This window comes from Tilletiaria anomala, assembly GCF_000711695.1.
Source record: "Tilletiaria anomala UBC 951 chromosome Unknown K437scaffold_2, whole genome shotgun sequence".
Classification (NCBI taxonomy): Eukaryota; Fungi; Basidiomycota; class Exobasidiomycetes; order Georgefischeriales; family Tilletiariaceae; genus Tilletiaria; species Tilletiaria anomala.
The window spans coordinates 402,116-424,562 of NW_013547020.1; the positions used below are offsets into that span (position 1 = coordinate 402,116).

The 22,447-nt window shown below is 57.1% G+C and overlaps 7 protein-coding genes across 7 annotated transcripts; 6 read left to right on the top strand and 1 right to left on the bottom strand.

Moving 5' to 3' along the window:
* Positions 1-619: 619 nt before the first annotated feature.
* On the top strand, positions 620-2,621 carry K437DRAFT_260675 (DEAD-domain-containing protein; the record flags this gene model as incomplete). Its single annotated transcript, XM_013390855.1, has 2 exons — positions 620-2,076; positions 2,159-2,621. 2 exons carry the CDS (start codon positions 620-622, stop codon positions 2,619-2,621), a joined length of 1,920 nt encoding a protein of 639 aa, XP_013246309.1.
* Positions 2,622-3,761: 1,140 nt separating this feature from the next.
* K437DRAFT_230765 (uncharacterized protein) lies at positions 3,762-6,232 on the top strand. Its single transcript, XM_013390856.1, has 3 exons — positions 3,762-4,350; positions 4,423-5,918; positions 6,000-6,232. Exons 1-3 carry the CDS (start codon positions 4,054-4,056, stop codon positions 6,037-6,039), a joined length of 1,833 nt encoding a protein of 610 aa, XP_013246310.1. The 5' UTR covers positions 3,762-4,053; the 3' UTR covers positions 6,040-6,232.
* A 496-nt stretch (positions 6,233-6,728) lies between these two features.
* K437DRAFT_253171 (monothiol glutaredoxin) lies at positions 6,729-7,455 on the top strand. Its single transcript, XM_013390857.1, has 3 exons — positions 6,729-6,958; positions 7,075-7,199; positions 7,280-7,455. Exons 1-3 carry the CDS (start codon positions 6,756-6,758, stop codon positions 7,363-7,365), a joined length of 414 nt encoding a protein of 137 aa, XP_013246311.1. The 5' UTR covers positions 6,729-6,755; the 3' UTR covers positions 7,366-7,455.
* K437DRAFT_72618 (uncharacterized protein) lies at positions 7,381-7,918 on the bottom strand. The gene has a single exon (XM_013390858.1). It carries the CDS (start codon positions 7,822-7,824, stop codon positions 7,510-7,512), a length of 315 nt encoding a protein of 104 aa, XP_013246312.1. The 5' UTR covers positions 7,825-7,918; the 3' UTR covers positions 7,381-7,509.
* A 1,570-nt stretch (positions 7,919-9,488) lies between these two features.
* On the top strand, positions 9,489-10,330 carry K437DRAFT_265832 (glycoside hydrolase family 92 protein; the record flags this gene model as incomplete). The annotated part of the gene is made up of 3 exons (XM_013390859.1): positions 9,489-9,521; positions 9,587-9,628; positions 9,707-10,330. 3 exons carry the CDS (start codon positions 9,489-9,491, stop codon positions 10,328-10,330), a joined length of 699 nt encoding a protein of 232 aa, XP_013246313.1.
* A 1,740-nt stretch (positions 10,331-12,070) lies between these two features.
* Positions 12,071-13,877, top strand: K437DRAFT_265833 (uncharacterized protein; the record flags this gene model as incomplete). Its single annotated transcript, XM_013390860.1, has 2 exons — positions 12,071-13,270; positions 13,356-13,877. 2 exons carry the CDS (start codon positions 12,071-12,073, stop codon positions 13,875-13,877), a joined length of 1,722 nt encoding a protein of 573 aa, XP_013246314.1.
* A 1,497-nt stretch (positions 13,878-15,374) lies between these two features.
* On the top strand, positions 15,375-21,059 carry K437DRAFT_72664 (uncharacterized protein). The gene is made up of 5 exons (XM_013390861.1): positions 15,375-15,395; positions 15,469-16,404; positions 16,471-19,952; positions 20,018-20,765; positions 20,830-21,059. The coding sequence occupies exons 2-5, from the start codon at positions 15,554-15,556 to the stop codon at positions 20,984-20,986; spliced, it is 5,238 nt and encodes a 1,745-aa protein (XP_013246315.1). The 5' UTR covers positions 15,375-15,395; positions 15,469-15,553; the 3' UTR covers positions 20,987-21,059.
* Positions 21,060-22,447: the final 1,388 nt, after the last annotated feature.

The window sequence follows — 22,447 nt, forward strand, 5'->3', positions numbered from 1 at the left end:
GTGTGCATACATAACCTCGCTCCTCTGGAGTGGAGTTGCCGCGCGGGGACTTCGGAGAATATGGATGCACACAAAAAGCTAGTCGCCGATCAGGCCGCATTTCGGCGTCCTCTTTCGCTGCTAAAATAGAAGTTGCCGATCGGCGTCTTGTTTCCTCTCTCCCGAACACTCCTTTTCTCCTTTTCGCCGTCTTCCAGTCGAAGGAACGCCTTGTTGCTGCTGCCTTTGGGAGCCCTCAGCGCATGTCATGCAGGTATCTGTCCTGCACAAAGTGTGCTTGTTTGCTTTTTCACGTGCCACATAGCAAGCATGAGCGCCATAAATGCGGTCTGCGGCGTCTGCACTCGGCTCGCCCGCAGCAACGCACCACCACGACCAAGAGCAACGGCATGGCTGCACTCCCCCGCGCGGCCCTTGGGCGGCACGGGGGACGCAGCAGCGTCCTTCGTCGTTGACCTAGCGCAAGCCAGAAGCTTTTCCACATCGATGCCTGCATGGAAAGGAGGCAAGAGGCCCAAAGCCCCGCGTGAGCATGCCATCAGCCGTGTCCCTCTGTTTGCCTTGCACCTTTTCCTGTGTTGGGGCCCGCTGACACACGCGCGGGCATGCAACGTCAGGCATGCCGGCCCGCTTGCGTCTTGCAGATCCTGCCGAACTGCGCAGAGCCAGTGTGCTGAAAGCGACAGCAAGCGGCATTAACATCAGTCGCAATAACGGCAGCACCAGTAGCAACAGCAGCAGAACCCCGAGACTTCCACCGCGGCCCTGGCCAGACAAGGGACTCAGGCGTCCCGGAGCACAACCTTTCGGACAATCAAGAATTCAGCGGAAGAGTCGGTCGCTCGTCGGCCAATCACCGACTGCCGCTCCCACTTTGTCACCGCTGCGAGAGAATCGTGCTCCAAAGGCACAGCTGGACCCGCGAACCAGGCATTTCGATACACTTCCACTGTCGCCAGGCTTTCTGCAGATGGCAACCTCACAGCTGGAAGCGCAAGCGGCCCACGATCCAAGAGGGAAAAAGGGAAAAGTAACGTTCCAACCGACGCACATCCAATCGCTCTCCATTCAGCACTTCCTGCTGGCCCCGTCGGGCGGCGCCTCGTTCGGCAAGGAACGCGCAGAGCCTTTCCTCTTCAAGGAAGCCGGCAGCGAGACAGTGCTAGCAGCCGAGACGGGAAGCGGAAAGACGTGGGCATTCCTCCTTCCGCTCTTACAGCGGCTCAAGGATACAGAGGGGCAGTCCGCTCCGGAGCCGGTACTGGGCCAGGAGCTGCTTGTACGACCGCGAGCCATCCTCCTCGCCCCGACGCACGAGCTGGCACGTCAGCTCGCTTCAGCTGCTAAATCCCTTTGCCACATCGAGAAGCTGCGCGTTCTCTGTCTGAGCAGCGGCGGTTGGCTCGAAGCGCTCGAACAGGACATTGATAGGATGAAAGTAGCAGCAGCATCGCCGCAGCGCTCTTCTCACCCGCAGTCCGCTTGGCCCGTGCGCGGCATCGACCTGCTTATCTCCACTCCGAACCGCCTCCTCGACGTCTGTAAGAGTATGCAAGAGCGGCAGGCGGATAAGGCGAGCCGTGAGGCGCAGGACGCACCGCCTGGCCGCATGGACCCGCAGGATAAGCCGCAGCTCGTCGCGCTGGACGCTGTGCGCGCAGCCGTCGTCGACGAGTCGGACGCGCTGCTGGACCGCGACTTTGCGCCTGCGACGACCAGCGTCCTTCGCCGCGTGCACACCGACCGGCTCGCTGGATCCGCCGTGTGCCACGCTCCGCCGCCGCCGCCCGCAGACCTCGTGTTCGTCACGGCGTCCATCTCTGCGGCGCTGTCGCAGCACCTCAACACGTACCACCCACGCGCGCACATGCTCCTCTCGCCCGGCCTGCACCGCCTGCCGCGCACGCTCGCGACGGCATACGTCGACCCCGGTGGTTCGAGGCATCGCGCACTCGCCAGACACGTTGCCGAGGCCCTGGCGGCTGACGCCGAGGGCAGGAATAAGGTGCTCGTCTTTGTCGAGAAGAAAAGGACCGTCACGATTCTGGCAGAGTTCCTGAAGAGCCAGGGTGTCGAGTGAGTCCGCTTTGCTCTGCCCTGCAACCCATGCACACCTGCCTGACATACATGGCTGACCTCCCCTCCTCTATCCCGCCAGCAACGTCGCGTTGACCGGTGAAAGCAAGACGCGCAGCATGCGCTCCAATGCTCATCTCGCTGGCTTTCTCACTTCCACCCGGGGAAGCACACCCGCAAGCGCTGCCGATGTGCCGTCCAGCAGCAGCAGCCCGCGTGTACTCGTAACCACGTCCCTACTTTCGCGCGGCCTCGACTTTGACTCGAGCGTCTCGCACATCTTCATACCAGATGCCAAGAGCGCATCGGCGTCCGCGGCGGGCACCGCGCCGCGCCGTGCGGCGAGGCAGGAGCTGAGCGCGCTCGAGCTGCTGCACCGTGCGGGCCGCGGTGCACGTGCTGGCCGCAACGCAACCCTCGTGCTTTTCGACAAGGACGCAACGCCCCAAGGCAGGCGCGTGCTTAAGAACCGCAAAGGCAAGACCGTCGGCCGCGTCATTGGCCGCCTCGAAAGGATCGTCAAGCCGCTCAGCGCGCGCCCTTGACCGCACGCATCGGCCCCTCTGCTGTCGACCACTGCGCTTGGCTGAGGCCGGGCGGGCGGGTAGGCGAATGTATACTATGCTCCCTGCAATGCGTATGCTATAGATGATGGGGCGTGCAGTGCTCCTGAGAATGAGTTGAGTACGTGAAGATCACGAGTCCGGTTACTTTTAAAGTTCAGGCGAGCATTCCTTTGCAGCTTGGAGCACTGCCAAGTCATGCCACAGCCGCAGGATCCACTGCTCAGCCTTAGGCTTCAGACCACATGGGCAGTACACCCGAAGGCAGTTGCAGATGGCGGCTGAGAAGCCGGCATCTGGGCAAGAGTGCTATGGATATACAGCATCGCCAGCGCCGAGCGCATTCTTCAGCCCTTTTGAGAACAGAAGCAGCGAGGGAGCATTTCCTCATAAGCTGCAGTGATATAAGGTGTCGCCGAGACTCATCAGAGAAGACACAGAATCAGCCGAATTGCGAGCGACCCGCGAAGAGCTTGGCGCTACACTCGGCTGATTGATCACAGGACTTGCAAGTCGTTGCGAAACGACATTCTTGTCTGTCTGCGGGACGCTACCGCTATTGCCACTTCTCAATCTTGTCGCATTCGAGGCGGACTCCTCGATGAACCCAATGCGATGCTGAGAAGAAGTGTGGGAGACGAGTACACGAAACTTTGCCCACTCTGCTCGGGATTCATTCGGACTCGAAAGTGCAGATGGGAATCGATCTTCTACATGTCCAACTGACGAAGAGTGGACTGGAGGATGACGGCTGATTCATTATGATATTGCGCGACGAGTTCTGCGTACAGTGAGTCAGTTGCTGGAGTTTGTTCCTGCGCGTTCGCGGAGAGTTCATTAGCATGGGCGGTCTGCTTGTCGTGTTAGGTCCGAACATGCGTGGAATGTCGCTCCTTTTTGTGCGGGTAGGTTCTTGTCCCTTGTGAAGAGGCGCTCTCAGCTGGCGCGTGATGAGGACAAGACAGGTGTTCTCGCTGATGCCCTTGTGCCGCAAGCTCTGCTTCTCACCTCCTTTTGTCCGTTTTGGAGCGGCCACGGCGAGCACGCGCCTCGAAGCCCATAAACATGAGCGCCGACTACACCCAGCGGCGGGTTGATTTTCGAAACGACTAGACACCAAGCATCAATTGAAGGTACACATGCAAGGACGAGGTCATTCATCCTGTCACTGTTAGACTCCTTGCTGTTTGGTAGGCGGCGAAAGCGTTACCAGCGACGATCAGGGTCACGTGACTTTCACTGGAGGCATTGGATTGGGTTGGAGAGTTCCCAGGTCTTCAATAATGACTTCTCATTGCTGCTCATCCACCCACATCCACAGTCTCACAGCGCTGCAGCGACTCTCACTCGCCTTGCCGTGACCGCCTCTACGAAGACATACAGCAGGTGCAGCAGGATCGGCTTGCCCAGCAGGATGTCTTCCATAGGACTCGCATCAAGACTGCCAGCGCCGCGGCTCAGCAGCCGGGTGGAAGACGTGGACGATGAGGAACCTGCAGGCCTTGCTCGCGTTGCAGCTCGCATCTCATCTGTGCCTTCGTCTTCCTCCACAGCCGTCACCCGCATGACTGCCGACATCCCAACTTATGGACAACGACAGGGATGGAGGCCGCAGTCTCAGACAGACTTCGGACCCGATGGCGGAGCTTATCCAGAGTGCCACGTGGCGCAGTATCCGCTGGACATGGGCAAGATTGGTGCCAAAGGAGCAGTGGGTGCAAAACGAGCTCTCTTCTGTCAAAAAGACATGGACTAAGTCTGATTTTTTTCATCCTGTTTTCAGGGAAAGAGCGGGGGTGCTCTGGCACTGCAGCTCGACGCGGAAGGAAACATACGATATGATGCGATCGTCCAACAGGGCCGAAGGGATGGTCAGCGCGTCCAGTCTACTCAGCTGGACATTGTCCCACTTCGACATCGCGCAGACTACAAAGAAGGGGAGGACCGGCGGGAACGACCTTCAGAGGAAGAGGTAGCATCGGTTACTGAGAGGACGCGGCTCGCGCTGGAGAAGATTACCCAGACTAAAATTAAGGCTGCACAACCGGGCAACATTCCCAATACTCAGGGCAATTCGTCCTTCATCCGATATACACCAGGTCAGCAAGGCGGTGGAGATGGAAAGCAGCGCATCATCAAGATGACCGAGGTCGTTGAGGACCCGTTAGAGCCGTCACGCTGGAAGCACAAGAAGGTGCCACGAGGGCCGCCATCACCGCCGCCTCCAGTCTTGCGCTCGCCACCGCGCAAGGCGACCGCGCAGGAGCTGCAAGAGTGGGCCATCCCGCCTTCGATTTCAAACTGGAAGAACAACCGAGGATTCACGATCCCGCTCGACAAGCGTCTCGCAACGGATGGGCGAGGGCTGCATGATGTGCATATCAACGACGGATTCGCGCAATTTAGCGAGGCACTCAACCTGGCAGATAGACACGCGAGGGAGGAGGTTAGGCAACGTGCTGCGATGCAGCAAAAGCTGGCGGCGAAAGAGAAGGCTGCAAAGGAGGAGCACTTGCGGATGCTAGCTCAGCGAGCGAGGGAAGAGCGTGCAGGTATTGCGACGCCATCCTTTGCCGGTGACAGCGAGGCGGGGCCATCGGGCAGTGCTCGCGAGGCCCCTTCAGCCGCCAGCAACGGAAGGATGACCGCCGCGGCGGGAGGCGCGATGCCTAGCGCGCTGGCCGGCTACGGATCGGATTCAGGCGAGAGCGACTCGGAGGATAGCGAGGAAGAAGCTGCGGCGCGGGAGCGCGATCGGCTGCGTGCAGAGCGCAAGCGCGAGCGGGAGCGCGAGCTACGCATGTCCAACATGGGCACCGAGCAGCGCGCCAAAATGATCGCCAAGGAGCAGAATCGCGACATCTCCGAGAAGATCGCGCTGGGACTGGCCAAGCCGAGCACGCAGGGTGGCGAGCTAGACGCACGCCTGTTCAACCGCGAGACCTTCAATGCGAGTTTCGGCAATGATGACTCGTACAACCTGTACGACAAGCCGCTGCTACAAGGCTCGTCTGCAGCGCAAGCCATCTACAGCCGACCAGGCGGCGGGAACGGCACCGCGGACGACATCTACGCAGGAGGCACGGAGGAGGGCATCGGCGAAGCGCTCAAGAACGATCGGTTCGGGCTCGGCAAGAGCCGCTTCGAAGGCGCCGACATGGCCGAGGAGAGACACGGCCCGGTGCAGTTCGAGAAGGACCAGGCGGATCCCTTTGCCATCGAACAGTTTTTGGACGCTGCCAAGCGCGGAACCAAGCGCGCCGGGCTCGAGCTCGCAGGGTGAGTGCATCGATGTGGTTTGTCACCTGCGAACGATAGACCTAACAGCTTGCCTTTACTCTTCATCTCTCCTGCCCGCAGATCCGACAGCCGCAAGAAGCAGAGGGATGATGATGAGTGAAAGCATGTTCGATTGGACTTCATGACCCAGCAGGATTCTCCCTCTGCTGTCCGGACCTCCCCATGGCTCTCGTGTGCCAACCGTTCTTCAAAGGTTGCTATCTTAGATCACTCCATGTACAATAAAAATTCACAGTGGCATCGCGCGGGGGCTTCAGCGCCTTTCTCCATCACTGCATCAGCTCTGCAAGTCCAACTTTGGCCCCTTCCGATCTTGCGTCTGTGTTGAGCAGGGGAAAACGAGGCGTTGAGCGCGACCAAGGACACGGAAAGAAAAATTTGGGATGCCTGGCCGCTTCCAGTAGGGTTGACTTGATGTAATGCTCAAAAGTTCCAGGACATTCGTCAGGAAAAGTGTGGGATACGCACATCGCTTTCGAACAAAACGTCACTTTCTTGAATGCATTGACCTCTCCATCTTTTGTGTCTTTCGCTCGCATGGACCACAAGTGATCAAGGACTATCAGGTGTAGACCTCTCTTTCGACCGCTTCTGATTCGCCGCCATGTCCTTCTTTAAATCAGCGGTTACTGCGTCGGTGAGTCGTCGGTTTTCAGCGCAATAACGAGCTGAGATGCCAACCGCAGCGAACTGACGTTGGTGTCCTCTTTCTCGCAAATCGCGTCTGCGGCCATCGGTTCGTCGACTGAACTTCTCTTCGCTTGGAATGAAATTCACCTTCTCGAGCAGCGCCTAGCGCGCTCGTATCCACAGTCGATGGCGCCAGCGCAGTTGCTGCGCGCCCAGCCGGCCTTTGTGCGGCTGCTCTCGCAGGATGCGCGCAAGAAGATCGAATCGGCGGTGAAGAGTGACCCACTGGTCATATTCATGAAGGGTACACCGCAGATGCCCATGTGCGGGTTCAGCAGAGCGGTGTGCCAGGTCATGGAGGTGCAGGGCGTCAGGCCGGAGAAAATGAAGTGAGTGAGAGAGTCTGCGAAGCGATTCGAACTTTTCTATCTTTCTTTCGCATTTACGGATTCATGGATACCCTACTGGGAATTCGCCCACACATTGCTATCCATTACTTCTGCAGGACGTACAACTGCCTTGAGGATGAGGAGCTGAGGCAAGGTATCAAGGAGTACAGCGAATGGCCCACCATCCCGCAAGTGTACCTCAACGGCGAATTTATCGGAGGGTGTGACATCATGCTCAGCAGTCAGTAACATCGTACTTTCCTTTATCGTTGGTACGCCCGACTGACGGTGCATTTATGTCAACGTGATTCGCACTTGCAGTGCACCAATCAGGAGAGCTCGAATCGGCGCTAGACAAGGCTGGTGTCCTGGACCCGCCGCAGCCGCAAACCGAAGCGCAGTCGTAGGCTTGCATTTTCGGGCTGGCGCAAGGGAATAGCACGCAGACCATATGCCCACGTTCTCAGCCCCTTTGTATCTTAGTCAACTACCAGATAGATTTGGGTATTATTCGTTGCATCAGTGGGAACATGTGATCCAAGTCATGTGAATCAACCAATCCATGAGTATACGACGCATGTGTATTTAGAACATGAGCGAGCCAAGCTGCGGGACACCCATGAAGCCTCCGGCGAGCAGTAAGCCATAGCCGCCACCGTACCCATAGCCAGCGCCGCAGCCATAGTATGGTCCAGTGGGGTTGATGTACCTGACATTCGGGTTGCTGTTAACCATGCCACCCCAGGGATCGTAGCCATAGCTCGGCACGAAGCTCTGCAGCGGGAGGAGGACAACGTTATCCTTGCCCTCAAGGTCTCTGCCGAGCAGCTGCAACCGGGCCGTTTGTGCTGCAAGAGAGATGGCATACCATAGCTACTGTTGCGCCTCGTACGTGCGCTGCTCAGCCAGCTCGCATTCGTGCCACTTGCGCGAGCAAGCGCACCTCTTGCGTGGTGAAGGTGAGCTTGTCCCTCATCTTTCGGCCGAGTTTCTTCAAGCCCGGTGGGCGGCGGTTTGTTCGGGTCGTGTCCGATCACGTGGCCGTGAGCGTCGCGATGAGGAGGAGGCTGTGCTTGCGCTTAAGAGGCAGAAGGATGACCAGCCCGCCAATCGTCGTCGGTCTTCTCGGCTTTCAATTCGCTCCACCGACTAGCACGACCGCCGCCGCTGCTGCCGCCACCAACACCGTCGTGGCGCTCGCCCTTTGCGATCCGCTTGTTCTCTTCGCCAACTTTTCTCCTCTCCTCCGTGCTGACGATGCGCAGATACTAGCCGTCAAAGTATGGAGGCATCTGCGCGCTGCGGCTAGCCCGCCGTTCGCCCGCGTATTGACGTAGAAGTGCCGGTCCGTCCCAGTGTCCTACTGCCTGATCCAGCCGTGCGGCAGGGGCGGCATGGCGTCCGAGAACCATGTGATCTTCAACGACTGTCGCTCCGAGACAGGGTCGTTGAAACGTGCCTTTGGAGAGGAGTGGGCGGACTCGAGGTAGCTCGGTGGCGGTACTGCTGGTTGCGTCGACGCTGCGGCCGACGAGGGCCCCGCGGCGGTGCGCAAGGAAAACATTATTAGCCGGGCTTGCACTTGCCGCCCTGGGCTTTGACTTGGATGCTTCTAGACTGCTGTATAGTTTTTCTGGCCGAACGATGGATGTACCTTTTGCCGGAGGGAAAGGATCGGTAGTCCGTGTGTATTGTGAGAGATGCGCTGTACTAGATTACACTGACTATTGTCATTAAATGATGTCAATAACCTTCATTTGGCTGTGGCATGAGAGCTGCTCGGCGACGAAAAATGCAGCTGGGGCGGATCGGTGACGCAACGTTTCAGCATGTCGTATGTACGGCCTCAACGGGCTACACTCGATGACTGTACGTGCTGCAACACACCATAACGTACCGACGTGGCCAGGAGTCCAGGAAGGAGGACTACTTGTAGCTCGTGCTGATCCCGCAACTGGTACTAGAGTTCACCCCAACTCGGTTCTCGTCCACGGACTCCCTGGCAACGCCAGGCCGATGCGAGCTTGAATTACATTTCTTAAACGGGTTCCATCCCATATGTAAGTCCTCTCGGTCTTGGATTTGGACAAGACGGCATGTTACAGCGTTGATGACCAACAAGTTCCTGCATGCAACGAATACTGAGCCGTCAACGCAAGTGCACTCCCTCGCTCCTTTCACAGCCGACGGGCCTCTTCGCTTGGTTGCATAGATGGACGTCCATGTACACATACATGCATATCCATAGATATACATATATGCAACACGGGAGGAGGCTACGATGGCAAAAAGAACCCCGCGGCGGCGTGTCTGCGTCTTCAACATGTTTGGTGACCGCTACCGGGCCCTCAAGAAGCCCTTTTCGCCGTAGCCGCGCGGATCGAGGACGCGTTCAAGAGCCTGGCCTTGTCGGTCTTGGCCGACAGCGATACAGCTGATGCCACGACAGCCACACCGACCTCTGAAGCTGCCGACCTACCGCCTACCGTTAGCCCCAAGCAAAAGTTTAACAGCGGAGCCATAGGCGCAGATGCAGGCCAATACGCAGGACCTGGCCGCGCTAGTGAACGTGTTCATTGGCACGGCTGCAAATAGCAACCCTGGAAACTTTCTTCCCTAACTTGTCAGTCCTTTTTGGAATTGCAAAAGTCGGGATCGATCTCGTCCAGCGTGAGTTCCATAACGCCGCCTTTTCGTTCTCGCTCCTTTGTCCGCTGACTGCATGATCATCTCGCTGGGTCCGACCAGCAGGCAGGTTACGCACCCACGGGGCACAACGACGATGCGGCGCTTCCCGTCCGAGGCATGTCGCCGCTGCACGACTTGGGTACCCAGCTCATCCTCTTGCAGCTACGGGAAACTTTGAGAGGAGGCCGGTCGTGTGCCCTTAGGGCGAGTTCCACCTGTGCCTTACGACTCTGGACGCATGCGAGCGCCTGCATAAGCCTGAGCACCGCTACGGCGAGCCAGGACTACTTACCGCGACGGTCAACAACAACATCGACGGAGTTGGGCAGCACGCGTCGCGCCGGTCTGCAACGCTACACGTTCCCCGCCAGCCTCCTCATCCAGTTCTCCTCTGCACCGTTCATCGTGCAGGACTGGACCAACGAGCTACCGGCTCCTGGAGCAGCAGCCAGATCCACTTTGGCATCGAGAACGGCTAGCTACTGCTCAGGGGCACGTACGACATGTACGGCAGCTAGCAGCTCGCTCGGCGGGAGCGCGTACACGTACCAGGCCCCTGCATCCTCCAACCTGCTCCACAACAACAAGCAGAAGGTTAGCCAGGCCGGCCTCTGGGCCGATAACTGCTTCGGCCAGGACACCAAGCTGCTGCGAGAGCAGTCGGCGCACCTGATCGGCTGTTAGCTTATCCAGAGCGGCGCGCTGTACTCGTTCGAGCACTGTCCCGAGAACAGCGCTGACGACGTCGTCATCACCATCCGCTTCGGGCTCCCTTTCAATTCGACCACGCAGGAGTGTACCACGATTTCAACGCGCCGGCTGCGCGCGGCTAACTTGGAAGCGACGATCACAGAGTAGAAAAAGCAGAGTGTATGCGTTGGAGATGTGCCGCTTTCAGCACCCTGATCCTTCAGCCACCCTCTAAGCCAATGGCGACGCTCCTGCGCTTCCACCTGCTCGGTCTGTTCCCGGTGCCGTTGACTCGCAGATACCTCATCATCTCGCCCCTCCGCCCGCCCTATACCATCCACAACGATGAGCTCTGAAGCTTCACCGTCAACGTGACCAACTTCGACCCGGTGACGCTTGCCGAGAAGCTCCCCGCTGGCGCCAGGGTGCACGTCAAGGCCGTCCCCATCAATAGCAAGGTGCATTTATCGCCCTGCAAGAACCGCTTCAAGGAGCTGCTTCCCGGCAGCGACAACCACACGGCTGCCGCGCTCGATATGGTCGAAGACGCGGGCGCGGTTGACTCGTGGGCGCTTCGACGAGGACTTGCCGCCCCAGTCTTAGCACGGGGGCTTTAACCACATTTATATTATTGTTGCCCTTCTTCCGTCCGTTGTCCACAGTACATGCACACATCCTGCGTCGCTTCGCTGCCCGGTACTTATAGCATACGGCTCACCCGCCTGTTGTAATACAGATCGTTGGTCATGTTTGGCTGAGTACATACCGGCATGGGACGAAGGCGTGCAAGAAGGCTGGCCCCAGCGTTCGACACTCCACGCAATGCCGTCAACGGAGACACAGGCGCATGGCAGAAGCGGCCAAGAAGGTGACTTTGTATCTGCTGCTTATATAGTGACTTTCGGTCACCGCTCTAGCCGCTGCCACAGCGTGCGAGCCTACTTTGACGATATAGTGTCGGGCGATGAGCCCTGGCCTTTGAGCTTCTTGACAGACTATGAGTTCAGAGTGGCCGCGTTCGCGCCTTCGCCGAGAAAAAATGCTAGCTTCACACTGCTCGAGAAGCTGAGGAATGAATTGTTGCAGCTTTGAAGGCTGATGCTCAAAGGTTGATGCGTTGATGAGTGAAGAGTCGATGACGGTAAGCTGGGAAAACGAAAACTTACATATGGTGGAGAAAAACTCTCGCGAGTGTTGTCGTATCATCGTCATCTATGACATAATCCTTCAATTACAACGTTCGAGGCTTCGTGCCTCATGCGTTGAGGCAAGTACATGTGCCTTCCTGGCTATCTTGCTCGACGACTGGCTGGTCTCTGAGCCACAAGATTGATCGATGGGGCTTGATTCCGGCTGGATACTGGTCAAGAGCAGCCAAATCTGCTACATTGTCTGGCATATCAACTGAACTGCGTCATGGGCCATACGTCACGCGTCGTCCGCCGCCTACAAGCTCGAACCCGCTCCGTGGCTTTGCCTACATTGCTCCACGTGCGACAAGCGGGCTTGGAGGAACAGAGTGTGTCGTACGCAAGACGTGGGTATGCAAAATCGGCAACAAATGGATCACTACTATCTCCTCTCCCGAAGGAACAGGGCAACTCTCGCGGGTCAGACCCAGCCCACCCATCCACATGGCGGCGACCTTTGCCGCTCGCAACTGCTCAGACACTGACGCTGTTCAGCACATCTCCAGAAGCATTGCTGATAGCTCTTAAGAGCACCGTGCAAGGCATGCTCAGCTCGATTGCACCGCCCGGGACGCTGCAAGGTCGGACTCAAGACCCTGCTAACCTTCGCTTGCAAAGCCAGCCTAGCAAGAAGTACGTCTTGCTTTTCGCCCTGAGCAAGGAGCTACCCCGAAATTTCTTATCCGAAGCCGTGTCGCTCCTCCGTGGTAGCAGTGGTACAGAAGAGGAAAAGCTTATCACCACGCGCCTGGGTCTCTTGTCGTCCTCCGTCCCTGCCTCGCTCATTCCACCTTCCGCAATGAATCCAAATGCACCACCTCTTGCTCCGCAGTCGACCATCTTCTCTGCTGCTCTGTCTTTGCTGCCTGCGTCGCATGTCATTCCTTTCCGAAGTATGATACAGGGCAAACAACCTGCGCAGGTGGGGAGGTGGCCAGAATCCAAAGAAAGCTGGAAAGACAGTCGGGGAAAGCAAAAGCTCGAAGCGCTCAACGCAACGTTTAACGGTGTAGCAGCAGTTTCCTTGCGACCTTCATCATCAGGACAAATGCGCGCTTCACCAGGGAACGCAACTAGCGACGCGACTGGCTGGAGGCAGCTGTGGGGCCGGGAGAATATCACAGGCGAGCTGCCGGCATCGTTAGAGACCCTCCGGCATAACTTCGCCGGAGCCCCAAACCTATTATCCACCATCCTTTTCTCAAACACAGCCCCACAAGGACTGCTGGAGGGTCTTGACCTGCATTTCCCCCGGGCTTCTTGTGCTGGCGTCGTCGCCCCAGCCACCCCTTTCGAGACGGGGCGCGCGCAGACACTTTTTTTCAAAGATGCGGAAGCCGGGGTGGACGAGGTTAGCGCCGATGGCGCAGTTGGAATCGCCCTCGTAGCGGGAGGAGGAATAGAGGCGGGAGGAGCGAGCTTGAAAGTCGAGACCAAATTTGAAGGTCTAACGGAGTTCGGGCCGCGGAGAGCCATCACGGGCGCGAGGGGCAACATCATCAGCACGCTCGAGGGCGGCAACGCGACGCAGCAATTTTTACGAGACATTCAGCAAGCCTCGAAAAATCAGCAGCTGGCTACCAAGGAGGGAGCTACAATGGCACTAGCACGGGAAGGAATAGAAGGTGCTGAGCTAGCGCTTAAGACGGGCATGAGCAGGGACGAGGCGAGGGACATATCGAAAGGCATGAAAAAGGAAGATGAATTCTACCTTGGCGTGTTTGAGTGCAAGGAGGGCGGGCTCGTGAGTTGCATTTATCTTCTTCTGTTTCTCGCGTATGCGTATGTTCACCTCTCCACCTAAATGGTCGGTTTGTTGCACAACCCAGCCGATCCTCCTAGCCCGTATCCTGTCCGGATCCCCTTCCCGCGGCAGTCTGTCGCTCGATACAGACGTGGAGCTCGAGTCGGCATTCGGGTCCATGCCAACAAGGGAAAATGCCAAGCGCTACGTCCAATTCTACCAGGCGGACCCATCAACAACGCGTGTGCAGTTCCCATCCGCACTCGACATCCCGGGTCTGAATCCGTCCGACTGGGCGAGTCCGCGATTCCTGTTCCTCACGCCCAGCCTCAACACGCTCGAATCTGGCGGCCCGTCTGGGCTGGGCCAGCAGGAGGGACAAGCACCAGGGCAGGCAACGAAGAGAAAGACGCAGGTGCTTGCGCTGCCGAACATGTTTGTCGCTGCCAGCGAGCGCGGCTGGATCAGCCGCAGTCGCAGCCTCGCACGCGGCTGCGAGGGGATAGAGACATCGGACACAGCCTTACAGCAGCAGCAGCAACAAGCGCATGTGACCAACGTGCCTGGTAGCAGCGTGATGCTCAGCTTGGTTGTACAGGAAAGCTAGCCTAGCTCCAGTCCACCTTTGTTGGGACCAAGCAACAGTCCATTTGGTTCTTGCACAGGAATCGACATCCATACTTGATTGTTTTGTGAGCGAGATTAGATAAGCCGGGTTACCACGATCCTGCAAAGATCAGCGTGCCGCCAGGGCGGATCTAATGCTTTGCAACAATTTACGAGTCAGCAGCAACTTTGCCTCTCCATTCTGGGGTTACCGCGGTGAATTTAACAGAATTGTAGCCGAACATCACCTGATAAAGTGTTCACGGCGAATGGAGCAAGCCTGCTGGAGCACTCCAGCTCTGCAAGTGTCGGACCATTCACAACGAAAGTATCAAGTGCAACAGCCTCTGTTCATCTTCGGCTGCGTCGAGGATACCATGCGAGTGTTCGACATTGTCCATAGTGTGGCATGAGAGAGTTGAGATGGACAAGGATCGCGGGTAGGACCATGCTCGCCGGCTTGTGTGTTTGCGTGTCTCAAACTCGCTCGTTTAGCTGCCATGAGTGTTTTTCCGGTGGATTGATCGCCGGTTGTGGTGCAAGCGTCAAGAATTGCAAGGTCATCTGATGATGCTCGCACCACCGATCGAAGGACCTCAATCGCATTCACGCAACATGCTATGTAATGCTCATGTCAAACCGACTGTGCCAGAACTTCCACAGCCCCAGTATGTAGGTATGTATACCAACGGAATTGGAAGGAATAACGGACGCCGAAAAACGGACCGCTTCAGTCACCTCCCATGAAAGACTGTCTCGCCTCGCGTCACGGTCGTCTCGCGACACCTAGCTGAATCTCAGGGAGGCCTATACCGACAACCGGGTTCTTGAAATGCATACTCAGATTCGCACTTTAGATTTCAGACATTCCCATTTGAGCTCCTTTCCGTGCCCAAGGTAGGCGAGTTGGCTCATCACCGCATGAAACGCGTGTGATGTGGATATGTAGAACCGGAGTAGGGTCGATTGGAGTGAGGGTGATGATGCGATCGGAGATCGCCGGCGGCCCCTTCGCTCCCGATTTTGATTTCTGGCACTGCGACAAATGTGTGGATCACCCGACGTAATCTTCATGTACGCAACCTCTTGTTACATTGCCAGGAGTGCCCTGCGAACACTCTCCATCTTTCGACCATCTGCACACACCCGTATCCCTGTCGACCGCTCCTCGGACAGGTTGAGCATCTGAGTCACAAGGACCTGTTTTCTAATTCTAGACTTACGAGCGCTCCCTGCCTTGTCCGCGCACCCCTGTGGGTTGCATTTCCGCGTCTCCCTCAACGCCATTACGACGTGCGACCCCTGCGAGAATCTGCGGCAAAAGCGACCATCCCAACCTGCCCATTTCAACGTCCCAAATCAATTGGAATCCAGCGAGGCTCGCAATTATAGAAACCAGGAGTGCGGTTCATCCAACCTCAGTCCTATCTTTCGTTCCGGTCACCTCAAACGTTGCTCCGCTCTGACGAAAGGTCGGGGCTCGGGGCTTACGCATCGTCTTTACCGCTCTCATCTCCATGTAGGTCACATTGCACTTGAGGAGAACCTTTGTCTCAGGCCGACGTATGCCCTTTTATTTCGCCTCCGCCTAGATGCAAGCAGCTGTAGCGCGATCTTAGGCATGAGGTCCTGACTCGGCAAGCCTAAGCAGGCTGAGACGCCCAACAACGCAACAGGATGCACATCCTAGCTACCCAGACCGCAGCTCTGCCGCCTTCGGCCAACACCAACGGCGCCATCGAGGTTATCACTCAAGACCATTTACCTTGCCCGACGAGTGCGCTAGAGGGCAGCATCCGCTGCGGAGGCAGTGACGAAGAACGGAAGCGATTCAACTATCCACCGCGTCATAGTTCGCGTGGGCACGATCTGTCGGCAGACGATGGCGAAGGAAAGGGCTCGCGGTGCTCTGTCCGAAAGGATGAGCGGCAGAAGATATATCTGCAGCCTAAGGTTCAGGTGACTACAGCTGCAGGGAGCCTAGGGAAACGGAGTAGCCAAGGCTTCAACAGCCAGGCCCATCGCGTTGGGCCGAGTTTGTGCGGCAGTATTGCTAGCAGCATCGACCGGGAGAAAATAGGCCAATTTCAGTCCCAAGCTGGGGTCGGGTTCCAATCCTGCAACTTGGACAACTCAGAGCAAAATATACACGACCCTAGTGCACTTGGCGGTCGGCAGCCCGTTACGTGGGCAGACGACGAGCAGATCACAGACAACGACCAGGCTAGCGCCTCACGCAGCGCCAGCATCTGCGGACGCTTCAGTACGTTTGAATGCGAGGATTTCGGCACGCCACGCCGCATCGGAAAGAGCAATAGCAGCAGCAGTGGCAACCGCAACCGCAGGGAGCAAAGTCGAGGGGCCAACAGGACGGCGCGAGCTGGTGATCCCCAAGAAGAGGCCTACAGCGGCGAGGATACTGGTGCTACTAGCTCAATTCGCGAGCTGCCCCTCGAACTTGAGGACAAGTGTCGCAGCGAGGAGCTACTTGCTGGGAACCATGCCAACTCTGGCGCCAAGATCAAGCCGTGAGTGTTATATTATATCTGTGCTGGACTTGTGGAGGCGCTCGCTCACAAGCCGATCTATTTCAGCATGTCACACCAGTCGAAACGCTCAGCAGCCGCGCACACCTCGGCAGTCGACGAGGACGACGTTCTCGAAGAAGGGGCCAAGCTCGAGGAACAACATGCGGCCATGACCAGCTCTCGAGCTGCCGCCGCTTCCGCAGCTACACCAACATACAAGCACCTTGACAAGCCACTTCCTGCGCTTGATTCTAGGACCAGTTCCGATCGCATGAGGACCATTCGAGCCATTGATCTCGGCGGATATGTTCCCCGTCCATCGACGAGTGAAGATCAGCGCACCGGGAGTACGTCGCTGTCGAGCTCAAAAAGGCGTGCAAGGGACGCCTCGGTCACTACTACGATAACATCCTTGGGGAGTGCAATGGGAGAAAAAGGCACACTTGCGCACCCGCAACGCAGACATGATGGAACGACACGAAGGTCTCCAGCCAAACATTGCCAAGGGCCAGAAAATGAGACCAGCGAAGATGAGGGGAGTAATAATGTTCCTTCCACACTTAAGAGGACGGCTCCCAAAAGGACACCACCTAGAAGTCGTCTTCCGACTTTCCGGGTGCAATGTACAGCTGCGAGCGTCGGGTATTCGTCCAGCGGCAAGTCTGCGGCCAGCGAAGTGGCGCAGGGCTCGAGTCCTGCAACTTCGAGTTCTGATTTGACGCATGCTGGACCCAAAACAAGTGATTATGCGACAACAGGCATTCTGACGAAGAACTTGAAGAAAGTCATCGTCACAAATTCGTCTCATCTGCTGCTTCCGTTCAAAGGGCCTACATCGTCAGACCAGCCTTGGATCGAGGCCCCGGAAAGTTCTTTGGCAGCAGCGAGCAAAGAAAGTCTTCCCTCATCTGCACCGATTGCAGCCCAGTTCAGCTACTCTTTAGCGCCACCTGCGAGCAACAGCTGCTCGCCAATGCCGATGCCTGGGGGGACTCGCTTGTCTGCGTTGAGCGAAACACGTGGTTTTTTGCCCGTTTCCACGTCCACAGGCTCGTCTGGTGAGGTTGATCCACGCAAAGCAGGCAACAGCTTCTCCGCTCTACGCGTGCCGACTGCACCGAGATCATCCAAACATGCCGACTCCTCCATTGGCCTGGCCTACTCCTCGAACTCTGCACCCTCGGCGCACAGCACGTTCCTCTCGCCTCCCAATCCTCTGCGCTTCTCCAACGCCTCAATACATTCTTCCTTCTCGCGCATACTCTCGCCTGCCCTGTCAGAGAACAGGAGCAGCGCGTCTCAGCGCTTGCAGCGGACGACTACACCGTCGACTACGCCGTCCAGCGCTGCCGCTACGCCAGTGCCGCAGGCGGCCACAAATACGCCCCCCTCCTTCTCTACTGCTGCCAGCGGCCAGAGACACTTGTTCGTGTCTCTGCAAACCGTAGGAACCTTTCGCCGGTCGAGCTCGAAGGCAGGCTTGACGGGTGCAGGCGGCATCTCGGCACCTGTGCGCAGCACCTCGCACGCATCTAGCGTGCCCACATCTGCAGATCGTGAGAAGGACCTGCCGCCGCGACCGAAATCGGCGCTAGCGGGTTTCTTCACCAGGTCCGCATCTGCTCGCTCGTCGAGCCCAAAACCCACGCCGGAACGCCTACGTTCACAGACCGCTCTCGGCGGCAGACTCAAAGGTCTCACAATCCTCAGATCGTCTTCCGCTTCTAGTTCTTCTTCTCCGCTTCCAGACTCTGTCAATGGCCGTGGGCACCTGAGCGCTGCGCCTGGTAGGACTCCCAGCATCGGTCAGGCTGAACATCTGGGCGATGTCGAAGCGAAAAGCGACTCCACGATGCAGCTGAAGAGTAGTGGCACTGGCAAAAAATCATCAGGACGGACACAGAAACGGTCAGCGACACCGCCTCAGCAACAACTGAGTGATGGAGGCGGCAGTGGCAGTGGCGACGGCGAGCGATCTCCGCGTAGACCAGCAGAAAGCGAGCATCAGGGGGAGTGCGAGAACGTACCCAGCTCTACATCCATGTTACCAGATTTCCGCAGGCTGATTCCGCGTCGCAAGAGCCTGCTCGAAGCCGTCTTCGAGCCATACGCGAAGAATGGAAGCAGTGCAAGCGAACCTGGTCACACGGCTCTGTCCGCAGAGGCCGAGCCCGAAATCTCGGCTGGTACCGGCCTTGGCCTTGGCCTCGAGATCGATACGCCTCCAAGCGGCGCTGCTACTTCAACATCTCCACCTCGCAGCTTTGCAAAGGTGGCGACCAGTGTGCGGCATCGTGGCAATTCTCATAATCTGCACGACACGCGTCCGGTTCTGTTTTCTTTGACCGTTGCAGAACTGCCAACCGAGTCGGCACTCGACGACACCATGAGCGATGCCAGCCATAGCATGGATCACGAAAGCGTCATCGCAGATAAGTCGTCGCTCTCGCCTTCCTCCTCATTTTCGCACTCCAACACGGGGCATGCGCCTTCGCCGACATCGAGGCGACCCTCCCAACAAGGACATCTGCCTGCATCTTCGCGTCGCCTCTCTTTCGGAAAGAGCGGCTATTCGGTCTTGGACTTCGGCAACCGCAGCTCAGCACCAACATCGTCTCGCATGTGGTACTCAGAGCTTTCGTCTGACGATCGATCGGCTACGCTTTCGAGCTTCCTCCGTGGGTGGACAGACCGAGCATCTCGCTCGCGTGAGTCCTCTGCTCCCATCACTCCGCTGGAGCCGCTGTCTGCAGCGCCAAGCGAGAGCCATAGTGTGGACTACAGCGTCTCTGCCAGTTTAGCGACATCTCCGGCGCTGGATGGATCTGCGCTCCAAATAGGCACCTCGGCTGGTTCGGCGAGGACCGATGAAGAGCCGAAAATGACCCAGCGTGTTGATACCGCAGAGCCCATACCGCCGCGGGCGTCATCCATGTTGACATCGCGCACAATAGAGCGTCACACAGCCTCTCGATTGCCCGGCCTACCTCCTCCTCGCGCCCAGATCAACGTAGCCTTCGAAGTGGGAGAGGATCGCGCGAAAGTGGAAGGCTTTAATCGCAAGCCAGAGCCTTTGCCCGAGGCAGAGGCCAAATTTCGCGAGCCTACATTCAGCATGGCCGATGATGTCGAGTTTTTGAAAGCATTAGAAGAAGTGCGTCGGCGGCACAAGGTGCGATTGAAGCAGAACTTGCAAGCAGCACGAGACGATAAGAGCGAAACTGCCACCCGTGCTTTGCAGCCTCGTCAAGACTCTCGATCCCGCGCAAGTTCCGCTGAGCGCCCCTTGCCGCCCCCGCCGCAAGTGCAAAGGGCAGAACCTAGCAAGCCGCGACAACGCGCCAACAGCGCCAGTGCCAATTTGGGTAAATTCTTCTCTCCTCCCATGCTAAAGAGCCTTTCCAAGGCCGCATTCGACAAGGAGTCGGTGTTAGAGACCATTGAGCTGTTCCAGACACCTTTACAAGTTGGTCAAGCGGCGGGCAAGTCACAGAAGGGTGCATTTGACAATGATGATGACTGGAAGAAAGAAGTCAAAGCGCTATTTGGTGAGTTTGAACGGGCGCCACTTGCAAAAAGTAGGACCTGAATTCACTTTGACCCACTGTCGCAGTCATCCGCGAGCTGGTGCAGACGGAGCGTAGCTATGCGCGTCACTTGGAGAGCCTCATGCAGGCAGTGCGACGCTTGTCGAATCCTCAAATCGCCTCCGCCAAGAAGGATAGGCGCCTGAGTCAGTCTGAGGTGGTGGCCAGCCACATTTTGAGCTTGCGCACGCTTCTTCCGCAACTCATCGCAGTCAGCCGCGCCTTGGTCACTCGCATCGACGAAGACCCGACCGCTGCTGGCGTCGGTGCAACATTCCGTGTCGTGGCGGCACAACTAGAGGCTACGTTTGTCGGCTGGAGCTTCACGGTCACGGACATCATGGAGGGCCTGCGAGCCAGCGATGCGCAGAAAAGCAAGTCCAAGGGCAAATTGGGCAAGGTGTATCTACTGCCTGAAACTACCAAGAACATCAAGACCATCCAGCATACGCGCTCGCCTTCGACTCCTTTGTCACTGGCCTCCGCGCAGAGCGACCGCAGGGTCGAATCTCTTGCTCTCACACGGCCCTCCACGCCTACAAAGGCGCCTTCTGCTTTTGGCGACATCGATTCGCCTTCGGCGGACAGCGGTCCCAGCAGCAAAGGCATGGTCACTTCGCGGTCTGCTTCCTCGCTCGGTTTTGCGCCGCTCCAGGCCACTGCGCTTGGTCGTCGAGCTTTAGGTGCAGTGCGAAAGAACCATGACACCCCTCCATCGTCCCTCAATTCGAATGGATTAAAAGGGCTCAGTCCGCTAGACATCGTTATTATGCCGTGAGCCTATGCCTTTCTCCTCTCCTGCTTCACGCTCTTGTGCTGACCCTGTCCCCCCACGCAGTACCCAACGTATACCCCGATACCTTTTGCTGCTGCGGGACCTGCAAAGCAACACTCCCGTGGATAGCCTTTCCTACCTGCGCTTAGAGAGAGCATTAGACATTGTCCGGCGCGTCGCCGAGCTGTGCGACGAAGCATCGCATAACTATGCAGAATAGAGCGTTGCTTGACTCTCAGAAGCTGCAACCGACCGTGCTTGTATTCTTAAACTATTCGACTGAGGAGCATCTCTGCGAAAGATATATGCTACAGAGTACAGCACCATCGCAACCTCGAGATAAGCCCATGGAAGTTTCAAGCTGGTCACGTATATGTCTGGTCTCTCTCGCGAGTGCTCGCTAAAGCAATTCGCAAGACGAAAGTGCGGGGGGAGAATGTGTACGTACCAGGGTGATAGAGGATAGGTGATGATCGGTCGTGCGGCTTGATGGATTCCCCTGAAATGATGAGGAGCGTCAGCAGTAATCGCCGGTGCTTCCTTTTCACCTGCGCCGAATTATCCATCCATCCGATTTTTTTCATCCCAAGAAATCGTGGTGTGGTGAGCCGGCATCGCAAAGCATCAGACGCAGCTCAAAGCTAGAAAGGAGCCTCGTTCTGGCATGAAGCATGCGAGACTGTCCCAACTTAACGGGCGCAAGAATGAAGAGGCTTGCAGCCGTAGTGACGAAGTTTGAGCTTCTAAGGACCACTGATAAGTTTACCAATGTGCATGCACTTCCCTGGTGAGAGATCAACAGGTCAAAAACCGCTCTTCAGTGGTCCGATCGTTACACCAAGGGACGGAAATACAGCTATTCCAGAATAGGCTGGAAGCGTTTCAAGAAAGACTTAGTAACTCCAAAGAGTGGACATGGAGGATCCATCATTCATCACTCCAGGTTTCAGATCTCTCGATGGATCTGCGTAGCGCAGCAACTTCCGACCATCGAAAACGATATGATCCAGCTCGTATGTGGAATATCCTCGCGGTTCCTTCACGTGTACACATATGGGTTCCGTGATTCCATCTCTGTCGCTCTTGAAGCCCTCCCAGCACATCTTGTATCCTTGCATTTCCGTATGTAGCGTGATGCATCGACCAGAACCACTGGTGCATGTATCGGCTGTCCAATTTAACTGCAACAACAAGCAAATTCGATTCTGAGGATAGGAGCTTTCAGCAGCTCAGAGGACTACCGAGCGTGGACAGGGGAGTGCGGATTTCAATTTGCAGATGAGTGATCTGCATGATCACCGGATCATGGCTAAATGAATGAATGTGAGGTGATTGAAGGCAGTACCATCGAGATTGGCGCCGTGGCTGTTGGTGTCTCTCAGCGTCAGGCAGCGAAAAGCCAAAGAGACGGCCGCGGATATCCGCGGACTAGGCACGGCCAGACTGGCTCAGCTGCTGTCATATCATAAACGAGTGGCCCACGCACAAATATATATATGCCTTGCTTCTTGGAGGAGGGAGTGTATGAGAAGCCTAAGAACCCCTGACTATCCGTTGTCCATACGAGCATTTGAGCAAGGATGCGAACTTGGCGTTCGTTGCATCTTACCTCGTCGATCTTTCGTTCAAAGCATGCATCCGCATTGACATACAAGGCCAAACAGAAAGCAGAAACAGGTCC